At 69.4% G+C, this 18,310-nt stretch overlaps 1 protein-coding gene across 1 annotated transcript; it reads right to left on the bottom strand.

The window, feature by feature from the left end:
* Positions 1–5,765: 5,765 nt before the first annotated feature.
* Positions 5,766–11,399, bottom strand: PHOX2A (paired like homeobox 2A). The gene is made up of 3 exons (XM_068419189.1): positions 11,180–11,399; positions 7,614–7,801; positions 5,766–6,185 (listed from the first exon to the last, which is right to left on the bottom strand). The coding sequence occupies exons 1-3, from the start codon at positions 11,397–11,399 to the stop codon at positions 5,766–5,768; spliced, it is 828 nt and encodes a 275-aa protein (XP_068275290.1).
* Between the last annotated feature and the right edge of the window lie 6,911 nt (positions 11,400–18,310).

Below are 18,310 nucleotides of genomic sequence, written 5' to 3' on the forward strand. Positions count from 1 at the left end.
CTGGTGGGTGGGTGGGTGGGTGGGGGGGGGTAGGGGGGGTGGTGGGTCCTGGTCAGACAATTTCAAGGGGGGGGAGGGTCCCCGTGGGGCCTCCCCTCGTTTTTAAGTTATTTCTTATTTATTGAGAGAAGGGTGTCGTGGGTGGGGGGGGCGTGGGTGGGTGGGGGGGTGTGGAGTGAGCCCAGGGACCCCCCCCAGCTCCCAGCGTGGCCCCTCAGGGGGGAGGAGGAGGAGGAGGAAGGTCTCAGTCATGTCTCAACCCAAGTGCCTTCGTGATGCCCGGGGGGGGGATGGGATGGGGGGGCCTGGCAGTGCCCACCCAGGGGGTCCCATCCCCACCCAGGGGGTCCCATCCCCACCCAGGGGTCCCACCCCACCCCATGGGGTCCCATCCCCACCCAGGGGTCCCACCCCACCCCATGGGGTCCCACCCCCCCCATGGGGTCCCATCCCCACGCAGGGGTTCCCACCCCCACCCCATGGGGTCCCATCCCCACCCAGGGGTCCCACCCTACCCCATGGGGTCCCATCCCCACCCATGGGGTCCCATCCCCACCCAGGGGTCCCACCCCACCCAGGGGGTCCCATCCCCACCCCAGGGGGTCCCATCCCCACCCGGGGGGTCCTGTCCCCACCCCATGGGGTCCCATCCCACCCCATGGGGTCCCATCCCCCACCCAGGGGGTCCCATCCCCACCCAGGGGGTCCCACCCCACCCCAGGGGGTCCCATCCCCCCCCAGGGGTCCCATCCCCCCCCGGGGGGTCCCATCCCCACCCAGGGGGTCCCACCCCACCCCATGGGGTCCCATCCCCCCCCAGGGTGTCCTGTCCCCACCCAGGGGGTCCCATCCCCACCCGGGGGTCCCATCCCCCCCCGGGGGGTCCCGTCCCCACCCAGGGGGCCCCACCCCACCCCATGGGGTCCCATCCCCACCCAGGGTGTCCCATCCCCACCTTGGGGGGTCCCATCCCCACCCAGGGGGTCCTGTCACCCCCCAGGGGTCCCATCATCCCCCAGGGGTCCCATCCCCACCCAGGGGGTCCCACCCCACCCCATGGGGTCCCATCCCCACCCAGAGGGTCCCACCCCCACCCAGGGGTCCCACCACAGCAGAGCTGGACCAGTGCCTTCACCCCAATCCCCCCCCCCCCCACCACCACCAGTGCCTCCGGGGTGTCCCCCCCCCCGGCTCCCCAGTGCTCCCAGTTTGCCCATTAGGTACTTGCTGGATCCGTCCTCTCCCGGGGGGGGGGCTGTGTCGTACCTGTGCCCACCCAGGACCCCCCCATGGGTGCTCAGCCCCCAGCCTCACCATGTGCCCTTCCAGGGGGGTCCCCAGGGTGGGGGGTCCCCATGGGCTGCACCCTGAGGGTGATGGGGGGGGGATGCCCACCCCCACCCAGCTCCCCTCCCAGTTCAGATGAAGGACGGGCTGGACCCCCCCCCCCACCAGTAGCCCCCCCCCCCCCCCCGTTGGCTATGGGGGCCGTCGGTGTGCCCCCACCCCACTAAAGGTGCCCCCGTGACTGGGCGGGGGTCGTGTCCCCACTGGTTTGTGATGGTGTGAAGCTCTTGTCCTGCGCCGGGGCTGGGGGGGACCAGGGTGGGAGGAGGAACTGGGTCCCAGTATGGGCTGGGGCACTTCAGGCTGGCCATACTGGTCCCACCATGGTGCAGGACCTTCCAGGCTGCCTGTACTTGTCCCAGCATGGTGCAGGACCTTCCAGGCTGGCCATACTGGTCCCAGTATGGTGGGGACACTCTGGGCTGGCCGTACTGGTCCCACCACGATCTGGGACCCTCCAGGCTGGCCATACTGGTCCCAGCATGGTGCAGGACCTTCCAGGCTGGCCATACTGGTCCCACCATGATCTGGGACCCTCCAGGCTGGCCATACTGGTCCCACCATGGTGCAGGACCTTCCAGGCTGGCCATACTGGTCCCACCATGATCTGGGACCCTCCAGGTTGGCCATACTGGTCCCACCATGATCTGGGACCCTCCAGGCTGGCCATACTGGTCCCACCACGATCTGGGACCCTCCAGGCTGGCCATACTGGTCCCACCATAGTTCAGAACCCTCCAGGCTGGCCGTACCGGTCCCACCATGATCTGGGACCTTCCAGGCTGGCCATACTGGTCCCAGTACGGTGGGGACCCTCTGGGCTGGCTGTACTGGTCCCACCATGACCTGGGACCCTCCAGGCTGGCCGTACTGGTCCCACCATGATCTGGGACCCTCCAGGCTGGCCATACTGGTCCCACCACGATCTGGGACCCTCCAGGCTGGCCATACTGGTCCCACCATAGTTCAGAACCCTCCAGGCTGGCCGTACCGGTCCCACCATGATCTGGGACCTTCCAGGCTGACCATACTGGTCCCAGTATGGTGCGGACCCTCTGGGCTGGCATGGTTCAGGACCTTCCAGGCTGGCCATACTGGTCCCACCACTATCTGGGACCCTCCAGGGTGGCCATACTGGTCCCACCACGATCTGGGACCCTCCAGGCTGGCCATACTGGTCCCACCAAGATCTGGGACCCTCCAGGCTGGCTGTACTGGTCCCAGCATGGTGCAGGACCTTCCAGGCTGGCCATACTGGTCCCAGCATGGTGCAGGACCCTCCAGGCTGGCCATACTGGTCCCACCATGATCTGGGACCCTCCAGGCTGGCCATACTGGTCCCACTATGATCTGGGACCCTCCAGGTTGGCCATACTGGTCGCAGTATGGTGGGGACCCTCTGGGCTGGCCATACTGGTCCCACCACGATCTGGAACCCTCCAGGCTGCCTGTACTGGTCCCACCATGGTGCAGGACCTTCCAGGCTGTCCATACTGGTCCCAGTATGGTAGGGACCCTCTGGGCTGGCAGTACTGGTCCCACCACAATCTGGGACCTTCCAGGCTGACCATACTGGTCCCACCATGATCTGGGACCCTCCAGGTTGGCCATACTGGTCCCAGTATGGTGGGGACCCTCCAGGCTGGTCATACTGGTCCCACCACGATCTGGGACCCTCCAGGCTGGCCATACTGGTCCCAGCACAGTAGGGATCCTCCAGGCTGGCCATACTGGTCCCACCATGATCTGGGACCCTCCAGGCTGGCCATACTGGTCCCACCACGATCTGGGACCCTCCAGGCTGGCTGTACTGGTCCCAGCATGGTGCAGGACCTTCCAGGCTGGCCATACTGGTCTCAGCACACTCTAGGACCTTCCAGGCTGGCCATACTGGTCCCACCATGGTTCAGGACCCTCCAGGCTGACCATACTGGTCCCACCATGATCTGGGACCCTCCAGGCTGGCTGTACTGGTCCCAGTATGGTGCGGACCCTCTGGGCTGGCCGTACTGGTCCCACCACGATCTGGGACCTTCCAGGCTGACCATACTGGTCCCACCATGATCTGGGACCCTCCAGGCTGGCTGTACTGGTCCCAGTATGGTGCGGACCCTCTGGGCTGGCCGTACTGGTCCCACCACGATCTGGGACCTTCCAGGCTGGCCATACTGGTCCCACCACGATCTGGGACCTTCCAGGCTGGCCATACTGGTCCCACCATGATCTGGGACCCTCCAGGATGGCTGTACTTGTCCCAGCACAGTAGGGACCCTCCAGTCTGGCTGTACTGGTCCCACCATGGTTCAGAACCCTCCAGGCTGGCCGTACTGGTCCCGGGGGGGGGTTGGCTGCGCAGACCCCCCCCCAAGCAGCCCCAGGGTGGGTCGCAGCGAGGGCGGGTTCAATAAATTAACTTTTATTGGGCTTCGTTTGCAAACGGGGGCAATAAATTACCGACGGGCTCGAAACCGCCCCAAAACGAACGAAAAAAGGGCAAAACCCAAACGCACCCTGGGGGGGAGGGCGGGGGGGGGCACCCTGGGTGGGGTGAGGAGGGTAGGGAGGGGGGGGTCCCACCTATCAGATGGGGCCGTGCTGGGGGTCCCCGCGAAGCCCATGGGTGGAGGGGGGGCTCCTCCGCTCCACCCTGGGGTGCTGCTGGGGTGGGGGGGGGGCAAATCCGTGTCCGTGGGCAGGAGCTGGGGGGGCATCACCCCCCTCCCCATGCCAAGGGGGTCCCGCTGCCACATCCCCCCCAGGACACCCCAGCCCTAAAGTGCTTCCTTGCCCCGTGGGGGGGGTCTCTGGGGGGATGCTGGAGCACCCTGTGGGTGCCCCCACCCCTGGGGTGCACCAGGAGCCCCCCCAAAAGCGATGGCAATGCCAGGGTGGACGTTGCCTCTCCATGACCCCCCCAGCACCCATGGGTGGGGGGGAGCTGCCCCCCCAGCTCTGGGTCCTTCTGGGACAGGGTGGGGGTCCCATGTCCACCCCCCCTTGGGAGGAGCTTTGGGTGCAGGCGGTGGGGCAGGGGTGGGGGGTCCCTGGTCCATCTCCGTGGTGGCATCACTGGGTCCATGGTGGGGGGTCCCTGGTCCATCTCCGTGGTGGCATCACTGGGTCCATGGTGGGGGGTGTCAGTGGGGGTGTTGGGGGGTCCCTGGTCCATCTCCCTGGTGGCATCGCTGGGTCCATGGTGGGGGTCCCTGGTCCATCTCCGTGGTGGCATCACTGGGTCCATGGTGGGGGGTCCCTGGTCCATCTCCATGGTGGCATCACTAGGTCCATGGTGGGGGTGTCAGTGGGGGTGTTGGGGGGGTCCCTGGTCCATCTCCATGGTGGCATCACTGGGTCCATGGTGGGGAGAGGTCCCTGGTCCATCTCCATGGTGGCATCACTGGGTCCATGGTGGAGGGTCCCTGGTCCATCTCTGTGGTGGCATCACTGGGTCCATGGTGGGGGTGTTGATGGGGGTGTTGGGGGGTCCCTGGTCCATCTCCGTGGTGGCATCACCGGGTCCATGGTGGGGGGGTCCCTGGTCCATCTCCGTGGTGGCATCACTGGGTCCATGGTGGGGGGTCCCTGGTCCATCCCTGTGGTGGCATCGCTGGGTCCATGGTGGGGGGTCCCTGGTCCATCTCCCTGGTGGCATCGCTGGGTCCATGGTGGGGGGTCCCTGGTCCATCCCTGTGGTGGCATCGCTGGGTCCATGGTGGGGGGTCCCTGGTCCATCTCCATGGTGGCATCACTGGGTCCATGGTGGGGGTGTCAGTGGGGGTGTTGGGGGGGGTCCCTGGTCCATCTCCGTGGTGGCATCACTGGGTCCATGGTGGGAGGTCCCTGGTCCATCTCCATGGTGGCATCACTGGGTCCATGGTGGGGGGTCCCTGGTCCATCTCCATGGTGGCATCACTGGGCCCATGGTGGGGGGTCCCTGGTCCATCTCCATGGTGGCATCACTAGGTCCATGGTGGGGGTGTCAGTGGGGGTGTTGGGGGGGTCCCTGGTCCATCTCCATGGTGGCATCACTGGGTCCATGGTGGAGGGTCCCTGGTCCATCTCTGTGGTGGCATCACTAGGTCCATGGTGGGGGTGTCAGTGGGGGTGTTGGGGGGGTCCCTGGTCCATCTCCATGGTGGCATCACTGGGTCCATGGTGGGGGGTCCCTGGTCCATCTCTGTGGTGGCATCACTGGGTCCATGGTGGGGGTGTTGGTGGGGGTGTTGGGGGGTCCCTGGTCCATCTCCGTGGTGGCATCGCTGGGTCCATGGTGGGGGGTCCCTGGTCCATCTCCATGGTGGCATCACTGGGTCCATGGCGGGGGGTCCCTGGTCCATGTCCGTGGTGGCATCACTGGGTCCACGGTGGGGGTGTGGGGTGGCGGTGGGGGGGTCCGGGGGGCTCGGGCGACGGGCGCATCAGAAGAGGTTTGTCTTGAGGCCGTTGGGTTTCCGATGGAAGGAGGAGAGGACGCCCGAGAAGGGTCCTGGCACGGCGTCGGCGGGCTGCCAGGCCTTGAGCAGGTCGGTGCCGCCGCTGGTGCTGACGCCGGGCCAGACGGGCGCCTTGAGGGGCTGCGGTGGGTGCCCCGGTGCCCCCCCCGTGCCAGGGCTGGGGCTGAGGCTGCCGCCGGGGCTGCCGAGGGGGCCGGCGGCGGGGGGCAGGGACGCGGTGCTGTCGGGCGTGGGGCTGCAGTTGGACTCTTTGGAGTCGTCGTCCTCCGAGGAAGAGCGCGGTTCGGCCTTCTTCCCGCTGGCCCCGCCGCTGGCCCCGGCGCCCTTGGCGTTGGCCGCGCGCTCCTGCTTGCGGAACTTGGCTCGGCGGTTCTGGAACCACACCTGGAGAGGGGGGGGGACACACGGAGGGGACACGGAGGACCCCGCGCCGCCATCACCAGGGGCTTCGGGGAGCCCGTGGGTGCCCCTCGTGGCACCCCCAGCAGCCTGGCACCCACCTTTCCCACGGTGGCATCACCGTCCCCACCTGGCAGGGAGGTGGCCCCAAAGGTGGGACAGTGACACAGGGAGGCTCGGCCACCCCATAACCACCAGGAGCCCCCCCCAGACCCATGGGTCCCCCATCCTTGGGGCCAGGACCCCCCCAGCCCCGTAGGTCCCCCACCCTTGGGGCCAGCACACCACCAGCCCCATGGGTCCCCCGTCCTTGGGGACCAGGACCCCCTGGTCCCATGGGTCTCCCATCCTTGGGGACAGCACCCCCTGGACCTATGGGACCTCCATCCTTGGGGCCAGCACCCCCAGTCCCATAGGTCCCCCATCCTTGGGGCCAGCACCTCCTGGCCCTATGGGACCTCCATCCCTGGGGCCAGGACCCCCCCAGCCCCGTGGAGGGTGGCCCAGGGACCGAGATGTCCCCTGGGCTGTTGGGGACACGAGCTGCCCCCATGTCACCGAGCTGTGGGTCACCACGGATCAGGGTGCAGCGGGTGCTGAGGCCGGACAGGGACCCCCACCCCAAGCCCCCCACACCCCCCAGGTGGGCTGGGGGTGGACAGATGTGTTCCCTCCCGCTGTGGGACATCACCACCCCCCCCGAGCAATGTCCCCCCCCTCTGCGCAGGGGTCCCGCTGCCCCCAGAGCCCCTCAGCTCCAAGGGACATCGTCCCACTGGGTGACATTCCCTGCAGTGAGACCTGGCACCCCTTGGGGACGGAGGGGCAACTAGGGGGGGCTGCAGTGACAAAGGGGGGGGTCCCCACAAAGGGAGGGGGTCTCCACAAAGGGGGGGGTCCCTCTTTGTCCCCCACAAACCCACCCGCCCTCGATGCACTCGGGACTGTCACAAATCGGTGACCGGTACCGGTGCCACTGTGACATGCCACCAACCACCCCCGCAACCCCCCAGTTGCAACTGGGACACGGGGGGGTCCCCTGAGCCCCCCCCCCCATGGCAGCGCTGCCACATCCCGACCCCTCGCCGCTGTGGTGACCGAACCAGGCCCCTGGTCCCCTCCCTGTCCCCTCCCTGGTGTGGAAACGCTCTGCTCACCCCAAACCCCCACGGATGCACCCGAGTCACTGCGGGGGGGGGGCAATGGGGGGGTAGTGGGGGGGCAGTGGGGTGGCAGTGGGGGGGCACCACCCTGGCACCCTGCAGGGCATCCCCATCGCTCCCCCGATGCACAGAGCAGCCAAGGTGGGGGCGCAGCCACCCGCCCCCGCTCTGACAGGACCAGGGGGTGCCCCCCCCCCCACCTCTCCCTGCACCCCCAGCCCCCCCCCCCCCTGTGCCCACCCCCCCTCACCTGCACCCGGGCCTCGGTGAGGTCGATCTTGAGGGCGAGCTCCTCGCGGGTGTAGATGTCGGGGTAGTGGGTCTCGGCGAAGACCCTCTCGAGCTCCTTGAGCTGGGAGCTGGTGAACGTGGTGCGGATCCGCCGCTGCTTCCGCTTCTCGTTCAGCCCCGCCGGGTCCGAGAAGAATTTGTAGGGCACTGGGGGGGGGGGGGACACCGGGAGGGGTCAGTGGGAACGGTACGGAGGGTGGGAAGGGGTACGGGGGTGCGTCGGGTGCGGTGGGGTAGGAGGCACCGGGTAGGGGTGGAGAGGGAGGGGATGCAACGGGCACGGAGGCACCGGGCACGGAGGCACCGGGTATGGAGGCACAGGGCAGGACAAACCGGGCAGGGATGCACCACCGGGCAGGGATGCACCACCGGGCACGGTGGGCAGGAGACACCGGGCAGGGGTGGAGAGGGAGGGGATGGAGCGGGAGAGAATGGACCGGGAAGGGTGTACCGGGAGGGGATGGACCGGGCACGGAGGCACCGGGCACGGAGGCACCGGGTATGGAGGCACAGGGCAGGATAAACCGGGCAGGGATGCACCACCGGGCACGGTGGGCAGGAGACACAGGACAGGGATATACCGGGAGGGGATGGAGCGGGCAGGGATGTACCGGGCACGAATGTACCGGGCAGGGACCCATCGGTTATGGATGCACAGGGCAGGACAAACCGGGCAGGGATGCACCGGGCAGGGATGTACCGGGCAGGGATGTACCGGGCAGGGTGGGCAGGAGACACCGGACAGGGATGTACCGGGCAGGGATGCACCGAGCAGGGATGCACCGGGAGGGGAAGCACCGGGCAGGGATGGAGCGGGCACGGATGCACCGGGCAGGGATGGAGCGGGCACGGATGCACCGAGCAGGACACACCGGGCACGAATGTACCGGGAGGGGATGAACGGGAAGGGATGGACCGGGAGGGGATGGACCGGGCAGGGATACACCAGGCACGGATGCACCGAGCAGGACACACCGGGCACGGAGGCACCGAGCAGGGACATACCGAGCAGGATGCACCGGGCACGAATGTACCGGGCACGAATGTACCGGGCAGGGACCCATCGGGTATGGATGCACAGGGCAGGACAAACCGGGCAGGGATGTACCGGCACGGTGGGCAGGAGACACCGGGCAGGGATATACCGGGCAGGGATGTACCGGGAGGGGATGGAGCGGGAGGGGATGGACCGGGCAGGGATGTACCGGGCAGGGATGGACCGGGTAGGGATGCACCGGGCACGAATGTACCGGGCAGGGACCCATCGGTTATGGATGCACAGGGCAGGATAAACCGGGCAGGGATGTACCGGGAGGGGATGCACCGGGCACGGAGGCACCGGGTAGGGTGGGCAGGAGACACCGAGCACGAAGGCACCGGACATAGATGCACCGGGCAGGGATGCACCGAGCAGGGACCTACCGAGCAGGACACACCGGGCACGGATATACCGGGCACGGATGTACCGGGCAGGGATGCACCGGGCAAGGACCTACCGAGCAGGACACACCGGGCACGAATGTACCGGGCACGAATATACCGGGCAGGGATGTACCGGGCAGGAACCCTCTGGGCAGGGACCCACCGGGCAGGACAAACCGGGCAGGGATGCACCGGGCACGGATGTACCGGGCAGGGACCCATCGGGAACGGATGTACCGGGCACGGATGCACTGGGCAGGGACCTACCGGGCACGGATGCATCGAGCAGGACACACCGGGCAGGGATGTACCGGGCACGGATGTACCGGGCAGGGACCAGCCGGGCACGGATGCACCGAGCAGGGATGTACCGGGAGGGGATGCACCGGGCAAAACAGGGGGAAACGGGCAGGGTGAACCGGGCAGGGATGTACCGGGCAGGACACAGCGGGCAGGATGCACCGGGCACGGATGTACCGGGAGGGGATGCACCGGGCAGGGACCTAACGAGCAGGACGCACCGAGCACGAAATGTACCGGGCAGGACACACCGGGCAGAGATTCACCGGGAGGGGATGCACCGGGAACGACACACCGAGAAGGGACCCACCGGGCAGGGCGGCTGCGGCTGCGGAGCTCGGGCGCTGCCCCCCCCGGGTCCCCCGGTCCCGTTCGTCCGTTGCCGTCGCCATCGCCCCCTCGGCGGGACGCGGGGCCGGGGAACGGGAGAAGAACGCGGTGCGGGGCCGGGACCGGGGCGGGGGGGGCGGCCGGTACCGACCGGCGGCTCTTTCGTTGTCGGCGCATCCCGGGCAGCGCGTCCGCGGCGGCAACGAAAGCGGAGCGGGGAGGGGGGGACCGGAGGCGGCGACCCCCGCCCGGCCCCGCTCCGGGACCGCCGCCGCCCCGGGGACCACGGGGACTCCGCGGCCGCGCACGGGGCGCCCGCCCGGTACCGCGACGTCGGGAGCGGCCCAGGACCGGGGCGGGGGGGGGGAACCGTGCCGGGGCCAGCCTGGGCTGTGGGCACCGACCGTACCGGGCACCGGCGGCACCGGGAACCGGCGGCACCGAGCACCGGCGGCTGCGAGCATCGACAGTACCGGGAACCGATTGCACCGAGCACCGACGGTGTCGGGTACCGACGGCACCGAGCACCGACAGCAGCGGTTCCCGGTGACATCGAGCCCTGACAGTGCCGAGAACCGGCTGCACCGATCACCGACCGTCCCGGCGGCACCGAGCACCGCCGGCAGCGGTCAACGACGGCGCCGAATACCGACTGTATCGGGCACCGACAGCGCCGGGAACCAACGGTGCCGAGCACCGCCGGTACCGAGCAGCGACGGCACCGGGAACCGCCGGCTCTGGGCACCGCGGGCAACTGGTACAGACGGTCCTGGGAACCGACGGCACCGGTTACCGATGGCACCGAGCCGTGACAGTACCGGGCACCGACGGCAGCGGTTACCGATGGCACCGATCGCTGATGCTACCGAGCACCGATGGCACCGGGAACCGCGGGCAGCTGGTATCGAAGGTACTGGGAAGTGATGCCACCGAGCACCGAAGGTATCGGGCACCGGCGGCAACGAATACCGATGGTACCGAGCACCGACAGCATCGGTTACCGACGGCACCGAGCTCTGACAGTACCGGGCACCGACGGCACCGAGCGCTGACGGTACCGAGTACCGACGGCACCGGGAACAGCGGGCAGTTGGTACCGACGATACTGGGAATCGATGGCACAGAGCCCTGACGGTACGGGGCACCGGCGGCAACGGATACCGACGGTACCGAGCCCCGACAGCAGCGGTTACCGACGCCACCGAGCCCTGACAACAGCGGGCAACGACGGCACCGAGCGCTAACGGTACCGGGCACCGACGGCACCGGGAACAGCGGGCAGCTGGTACCGACTGTACCGGGAATCGATGGCACGGGGCACCGGTGGCACCGAGCCCCGACGGCGGGGGCTGCTCCCTCCCGGCCGTCCCGGGGATGCTCGGGGGGGTCCCCCGGGGGGGTGAGCGGTGCTCGGGGGGGGTGAGCGGGGCTCGGGGGGGTTGAGCGGGGCTCGGGGGGTGGCGGCTCCGTTACCTGCCGAGTAGGGCGAGGGCTGGTGGTCGCGGAGGGCGCCCAGGGCGCAGCTGGCGGAGGCGAGGGGGGGGCAGGCGGGCGCGGCGCCGAAGCCCCCCCGCATGGGGCTGTACTGGAAGGAGCCGGCCTGGCTGCACGGGCTGAACTCGTAGGCGGACGCTTCCATGGCGGCCACGCAGGAATCGTAGGAGTTGAGGTAGGAGTAGTCCATGGCGAACATGAAGCGGTCCCGGCTACCACCCGCCCGTCACCGTCGCCTCCTGCCCGCCGGCCCCCGGCCCGCCCCCGCCATCCACCTCCCCAGCCCGCCCCGGGCCGCCGCACCCCGTAAATATACCGGCGGGGGGAGCGGCGGACAAAGGCTGCGCTCGCCGGGGGCTTTTGCATGACAATATCTCCCGGGGCCGGCGGGCGCAGCACGGGCGGGCGGAGCCGCTCCCACCCCCCCCCCCCCGCCCCGCCGCCCCCCGCCCTTAACCCTTCGTGGGCGCCCGCACAGCCCCGCACCCCCCCGGGCCAGCACCGGAGACCCGCACGTCGGGGCTGGAGGGGCGGCCGCCGTCCCGGGGATCCTGCGGCGAGGCGGGGGGGTTCTGCCCCTCCCGGTGTCCCGGCACTCGGCACGGGACCCCCCGGGATCCAGCAGCCCCGGCCCCGTGACCGGTCCCGTCCCCAGGACCATTCCCGTCCCCTCCATGTCCCCATCCCTCCGTGTCGTCCCTGTCCCCATCCCTCTCCCTATTCCACCCCATCCCATCCCATCCCCATCCCACCCCATCCCATCCCATCCCCATCCCCCCCCGCCCCCCACAAAGCCTTTGCCCCTTTCAGCGGCACCGGGGCGGGGGGCAGGGGGGGATTTGGGGCGGATTTGGGCGGATTTGGGATATTTTCAAGACAAACACTTTCCCTGAGGAGGATTCAAAGGCTAATTGGGGCCGGGCAGGGCTTTGTGCCCCATTGGGGGGGGTACCCCCGCCCCCCCGGTGGGCACCGGCCCCGTGGTGGGTGGGGGGGGGAAAGGCCGGACCCGGCCCCTGCGGGAGCGGTGCTGCCCGGGGCTGGGGGGGTCGGCACCGGCCCCCGGCCTGGGGGAGCCTGGACCCCTCCTGCCCCCTCCTGCCCCATGTCCTGCCCCCTCCTGCCCCACTCCTGCCCCATTCCTGCCCCATTCCTGCCCCACTCCTGCCCCCCATTCCACTCCCTCTGCCCCAAATCCTGCCCTAAATCCTGCCTCACGTCCTGCACCCCCCTTGCCCCCATCCTGCCCCCCTCCTGCCTCCCTCCTGCCCCCTGCTGCCCCATTCCTGCCCCTCATGTCCTGCCCCCCGCTCCTGCCTCCCTCCTGCCCCCTCCTGCCCCATTCCTGCCCCATTCCTGCCCCCCATGTCCTGCCCCCCCCCGCCCCTCATCCTGCCTCCCTCCTACCCCATTCCTGCCCCCCATCCTGCACCATTTCCTGCCCCTAATCCTGCCCCCCATGTCCTGCCCCCCCTTTACCCCCCATCCTCCCCCCCTCCTGTCTCCCTCCTGCCCCATGTTCTGCCCCACTCCTGTCCCTAATCCTGCCCCCCATATCCTGCCCCCCCCTTACCCCCATCCTGCCCCTGCTCTTGCCCCCCATCCTGCCCCACATCCTGCCCCCCATCCTGCACCATTTCCTGCCCCTAATCCTGCCCCCCATGTCCTGCCCCCCCCCATCCTGCCCCCCCTCCTGTCCCCCTCCTGCCCCATGTTCTGCCCCACTCCTGTCCCTAATCCTGCCCCCCATATCCTGCCCCCCCCTTGCCCCCCATCCTGCCCCTGCTCTTGCCCCCCATCCTGCTCCCCTCCTGCCCCCCATCCTGCACCATTTCCAGCCCCTAATCCTGCCCCCCACGTCCTTCCCCCCCTTTACCCCCCTCCTGCCCCCCCTCCTGCCTCCCTCCTGCCCCCTCCTGCCACATATTCTACCCCACTCCTGCCCCTAATCCTGCCCCCCATATCCTGCCCCCCTGTTACCTCCCATCCTGCCCCCCATGTCCTGCCCTGCTCCTGCCCCTAATCCTGCCCCCCATGTCCTGCCACCCCTTTACCCCCCATCCTGCCCCTGCTCTTGCCCCCCATCCTGTTCCCCTCCTGTTCCCTATCCTGCCCCCCCATCCTGCCCCCCTCCTGCCCCCCATCCTGCCCCATCTCCTGCCCCACACCTGCCCCATTCTGTGCCCCATCTTCTGCCCCCCACATCCCACCCCACATCCCACAGGGCAGAACTATTCTCCCCCACTCCCACCCCCCATCACTGGGTGCCCCCAGTTCCACCCGGGTGGGGGGGGGGGGGGGGGGTCCTTCACTCTGGGGCCACCCATGGGTGCGGGCAGCTGGGTGCCCCCACCCCAGCTGTGGCTGTTGCCCCCCCCCCCCAAGTTAATTAGATCCCGGAGGTGGCGGGTGGCAGCGGAGCGGGTGCCCCGGCTGTCAGGCTGCGGGACTTGGGGAAAAAAAAAGTTAATTCAATTAAATTTTCCCTCTAAACTAATTAGGCAGCAATCTGCCAGGCACGAGCTGCTGCCGCTGCTGCCCAGGGCCGGGGGCAGGCGGGGGGGGGGGGGGCGAGGAGGATGAGGGGGATGAAGGGGGAGAGGAGAGGGAGGGGAGGGGGGAGAGGGATGGGGGGCAGCCAGGGCACCCTGCAGAGCCAGGGGTGGGGGGCAGCGATGGGGTGACCCCCCCCCACCCCCCTGTGGCTCCCATGGGTGCAGATGTGGTGGTGCCTCCTGATTTGGGTGGGGGGTCCCTCCTCTGACAGGACCCCCCTGACGGGACCCCTCTGACAGGACCTTCTGATGGGACCCTTCTGATGGGACCCCTCTGATGGGACCCCCCCTGATGGGACCCTTCTGATGGGACCCCCCTGATGGGACCCTTCTGATGGGACCCCTCTGATGGGACCCCTCTGATGGGACCCCCCTGACAGGACCCCCCTCTGACAGGACCCCTCTGATGGGACCCTTCTGATGGGACACCCCTGATGGGACCCCCCCTGATGGGACCCCTCTGATGGGACCCCCCCGATGGGACCCCCCTGATGGGACCCCCCTGATGGGACCCTTCTGATGGGACCCCCCGGTGGGACCCTTCTGATGGGACACCCCTGATGGGACCCTTCTGATGGGACCCTTCTGATGGGACCCCCCTGATGGGACCCCCCTGATGGGACACCTCTGATGGGACCCCCCCCGATGGGACCCCTCTGATGGGACCCCCCTGGTGGGACCCTTCTGATGGGACCCCTCTGATGGGACCCCCCTGATGGGACCCCTCTGATGGGACCCCCCTGGTGGGACCCCTCTGGTGGGACCCCTCTGATGGGACCCTTCTGACCCCCTTTGGGCACAAAGGACCCCCCCCAGCAGCACCCACAGCATCGTCCCCATCCCCCTTGCACCCACCCAGGCTGTGTCACCCCACGGGGACCCCCAAGTTCTGTAATGGGGGGTGGCCCTGTGGCAACTGGTCCCAACGGCCACCACCGCTTTGTTCCCGGTGACAAAGCCCCGCGTGGGGCCCCGAATCGAGTCAGGGGCTGGCGTGGGGCTGGGGGCTCCTGTCCCCACCGCGGTGGCACGGTGACACGGTCCCTGCCACTCGCTGGACGTGGCACCATTAAAAGCACATAAAGTAATTGGGGGTGGTCCCATGTGTCCCCCCAGTGTCACCATGGCCAGGGCCCTTGTGTCTGCGCTTCCTGGGGGGCTGGCACGGCATGGCACAGCACGGGGTGACGTGATGTGGCAGAGTGTGGCACAGGACAGCATGGTATGGCATGGTACAGCATGGCACAGCACGGGGTGACGTGGTGTGGCACAGCACAGCATGGCATGGCACGGTACAGCATGGCTTGACGTGGCACAGCATGGCATGGCACAGTGCAGCATGGTATGACGTGGCACGGTGAAGCGTGCCAGACATCAGCATGGCACGGAACAGACCAGCATGGCATGGACCAGAACAGCATGGTATGGACCAGCACGGTGTGGTGTGGCATGGCATGGACCAGAACAGCATGGCATGGAACAGCATGGTGTGGTGTGGCATGGCATGGCTTGGTGTGGCAGCACAGCATGGCACGGCGTGACATAGTGCAGGCTGGCACAGCACGGTGTGGCACAGCATGGTACGGCATGGTAGAGCATGGCATGGCATGGCATAGTACGGCATGGCATGGCACTGCATGGAACAGCCTGCCACGGCATGGAACAACCCCAGCACCCACACCTACAGCCCCCTGCCCACCCCAGCACCCACACCTACAGCCCCCTGTGCCCACCCCAGCACCCACACCTACAGCCCCGCAGCCCCCTGCCCACCCCACCACCCACACCACCAGCCCCAGAGCCCCCTGCGCCCACCCCAGCACCCACCCCAGCACCCACCCCTACAGCGCCAGAGCCCCCTGCCCACCCCAGCACCCACACCTACAGCCCGCCGTGCCCACTCCAGCACCCACACCCACAGCCCTGCAGCGCCCTGCCCACCCCAGCACCCACACCTACAGCCCCCTGCCCACCCCAGCACCCACACCTCCAGCCCCACAGCCCCCTGTGCCCACCCCAGCACTCACACCTACAGCCCCAGAGCCCCCTGCCCACCCCACCACCCACACCTCCAGTCCCGCAGCCCCCTGTGCCCACCCCAGCACCCACACCTACAGCCCCAGAGCCCCCTGCCCACCCCAGCACCCACACCTACAGCCCCAGAGCCCCCTGTGCCCACCCCAGCACCCACACCTCCAGCCCAGCAGCCCCCCGTGCCCACCCCACCACCCACACCTCCAGCCCCAGAGCCCCCTGCCCACCCCACCACCCACCCCTACAGACCCACAGCCCCATGCCCACCCCACCACCCACACCTGCAGCCCCCTGTGCCCACCCCAGCACCCACACCTCCAGCCCCACAGCCCCGTGCCCACCCCAGCACCCACACCTACAGCCCCGCAGCCCCCTGCCCACCCCACCACCCACACCTACAGCCCCCTGCCCACCCCAGCACCCACACCTCCAGCACAGCAGCCCCCCGTGCCCACCCCACCACCCACACCTACAGCCCCAGAGCCCCCTGCCCACCCCAGCACCCACACCTCCAGCCCCAGAGCCCCCTGTGCCCACCCCAGCACCCACACCTCCAGCCCAGCAGCCCCCCGTGCCCACCCCAGCACCCACACCTCCAGCCCCAGAGCCCCCTGCCCACCTCCAGCACCCACACCTCCAGCCCAGCAGCACCCTGTGCCCACCCCAGCACCCACACCTACAGCCCCCTGCCCACCCCAGCACCCACACCTACAGCCCCGCAGCCCCCTGCCCACCCCACCACCCACACCTCCAGTCCCGCAGCCCCCTGCCCACCCCACCACCCACACCTACACCCCTGCAGCCCCCTGCCCACCCCACCACCCACACCTACAGCTCCAGAGCCCCCTGCCCACCCCAGCACCCACACCTACAGCCCCCTGCCCACCCCACCACCCACACCTACAGCCCCGCAGCCCCCTGCCCACCCCACCACCCACACCTCCAGTCCCGCAGCCCCCTGTGCCCACCCCAGCACCCACACCTACAGCCCCAGAGCCCCCTGCCCACCCCACCACCCACCCCTACAGCCCTGCAGCCCCATGCCCACCCCACCACCCACACCTGCAGCCCCCTGTGCCCACCCCAGCACCCACACCTCCAGCCCCGCAGCCACCTGCCCACCACACCACCCACACCTACAGCCCCAGAGCCCCCCGTGCCCACCCCAGCACCCACACCTCCAGCCCCGCAGCCACCTGCCCACCACACCACCCACATCTACAGCCCAGCAGCCCCCCGTGCCCACCCCAGCACTCACCCCTACAGCCCCAGAGCCCCCTGCCCACCCCACCACCCACACCTCCAGCCCCCTGCCCACCCCAGCACCCACACCTCCAGCCCAGCAGCACCCTGTGCCCACCCCAGCACCCACACCTACAGCCCCAGAGCCCCCTGCGCCCACCCCAGCACCCACCCCAGCACCCACACCTACGGCCCGCCGTGCCCACTCCAGCACCCACACCCACAGCCCTGCAGCGCCCTGCCCACCCCAGCACCCACACCTACAGCCCAGCAGCACCCTGCCCACCCCTACAGCCCCCTGCCCACCCCACCACCCACACCTACAGCCCCACAGCCCCCTGCCCACCCCAGCACCCACACCTACAGCCCCAGAGCCCCCTGCCCACCCCACCACCCACATCTACAGCCCCGCAGCCCCCTGCCCACCCCACCACCCACACCTACAGCCCCGCAGCCCCCACCACCCACCCCAGCACCCACACCTCCATCCCCAGAGCCCCCTGCCCACCCCAGCACCCACACCTACAGCCCCGCAGCCCCCTGCCCACCCCAACACCCACACCTCCAGCCCCCTGCCCACCCCAGCACCCACCCCTACAGCCCCGCAGCCCCCTGTGCCCACCCCAGCACCCACACCTACAGCCCTGCAGCCCCCTGCCCACCCCAGCACCCACACCTACAGCCCCGCAGTCCCCTGCCCACCCCAGCACCCACACCCACAGCCCCCTGCCCACCCCAGCACCCACCCCTACAGCCCCAGAGCCCCCTGCCCACCCCAGCACCCACGCCTCCAGCCCCCTGCCCACCCCAGCACCCACACCTCCAGCCCAGCAGCACCCTGTGCCCACCCCAGCACCCACCCCAGCACCCACCCCTACAGCGCCAGAGCCCCCTGCCCACCCCACCACCCACACCTACAGCCCCAGAGCCCCCTGCCCATCCCACCACCCACCCCTGCAGCCCCCTGCCCACCCCAGCACCCACACCTCCAGCCCAGCAGCACCCTGTGCCCACCCCAGCACCCACACCTACAGCCCCAGAGCCCCCTGCCCACCCCAGCACCCACACCTACACCCCTGCAGCCCCCTGCCCACCCCACCACCCACACCCACAGCCCCTCAGCACCCACCACCCACACCTCCAGCCCCCTGCGCCCACCCCAGGCTGCCGGGGCAGCTCCTGCCCGCCCGTGCCCGGCTGCGGGGCAGCGGGGGCAGCAGGGACGGGGCTCTGCCCCTGCCCCCCCTCCCGCCGTGGCTCCACCACACACTCTCCCGCG

The sequence above is a fragment of the Nyctibius grandis genome, chromosome 2, assembly GCF_013368605.1.
Source record: "Nyctibius grandis isolate bNycGra1 chromosome 2, bNycGra1.pri, whole genome shotgun sequence".
Lineage (NCBI taxonomy): Eukaryota > Metazoa > Chordata > Aves > Nyctibiiformes > Nyctibiidae > Nyctibius > Nyctibius grandis.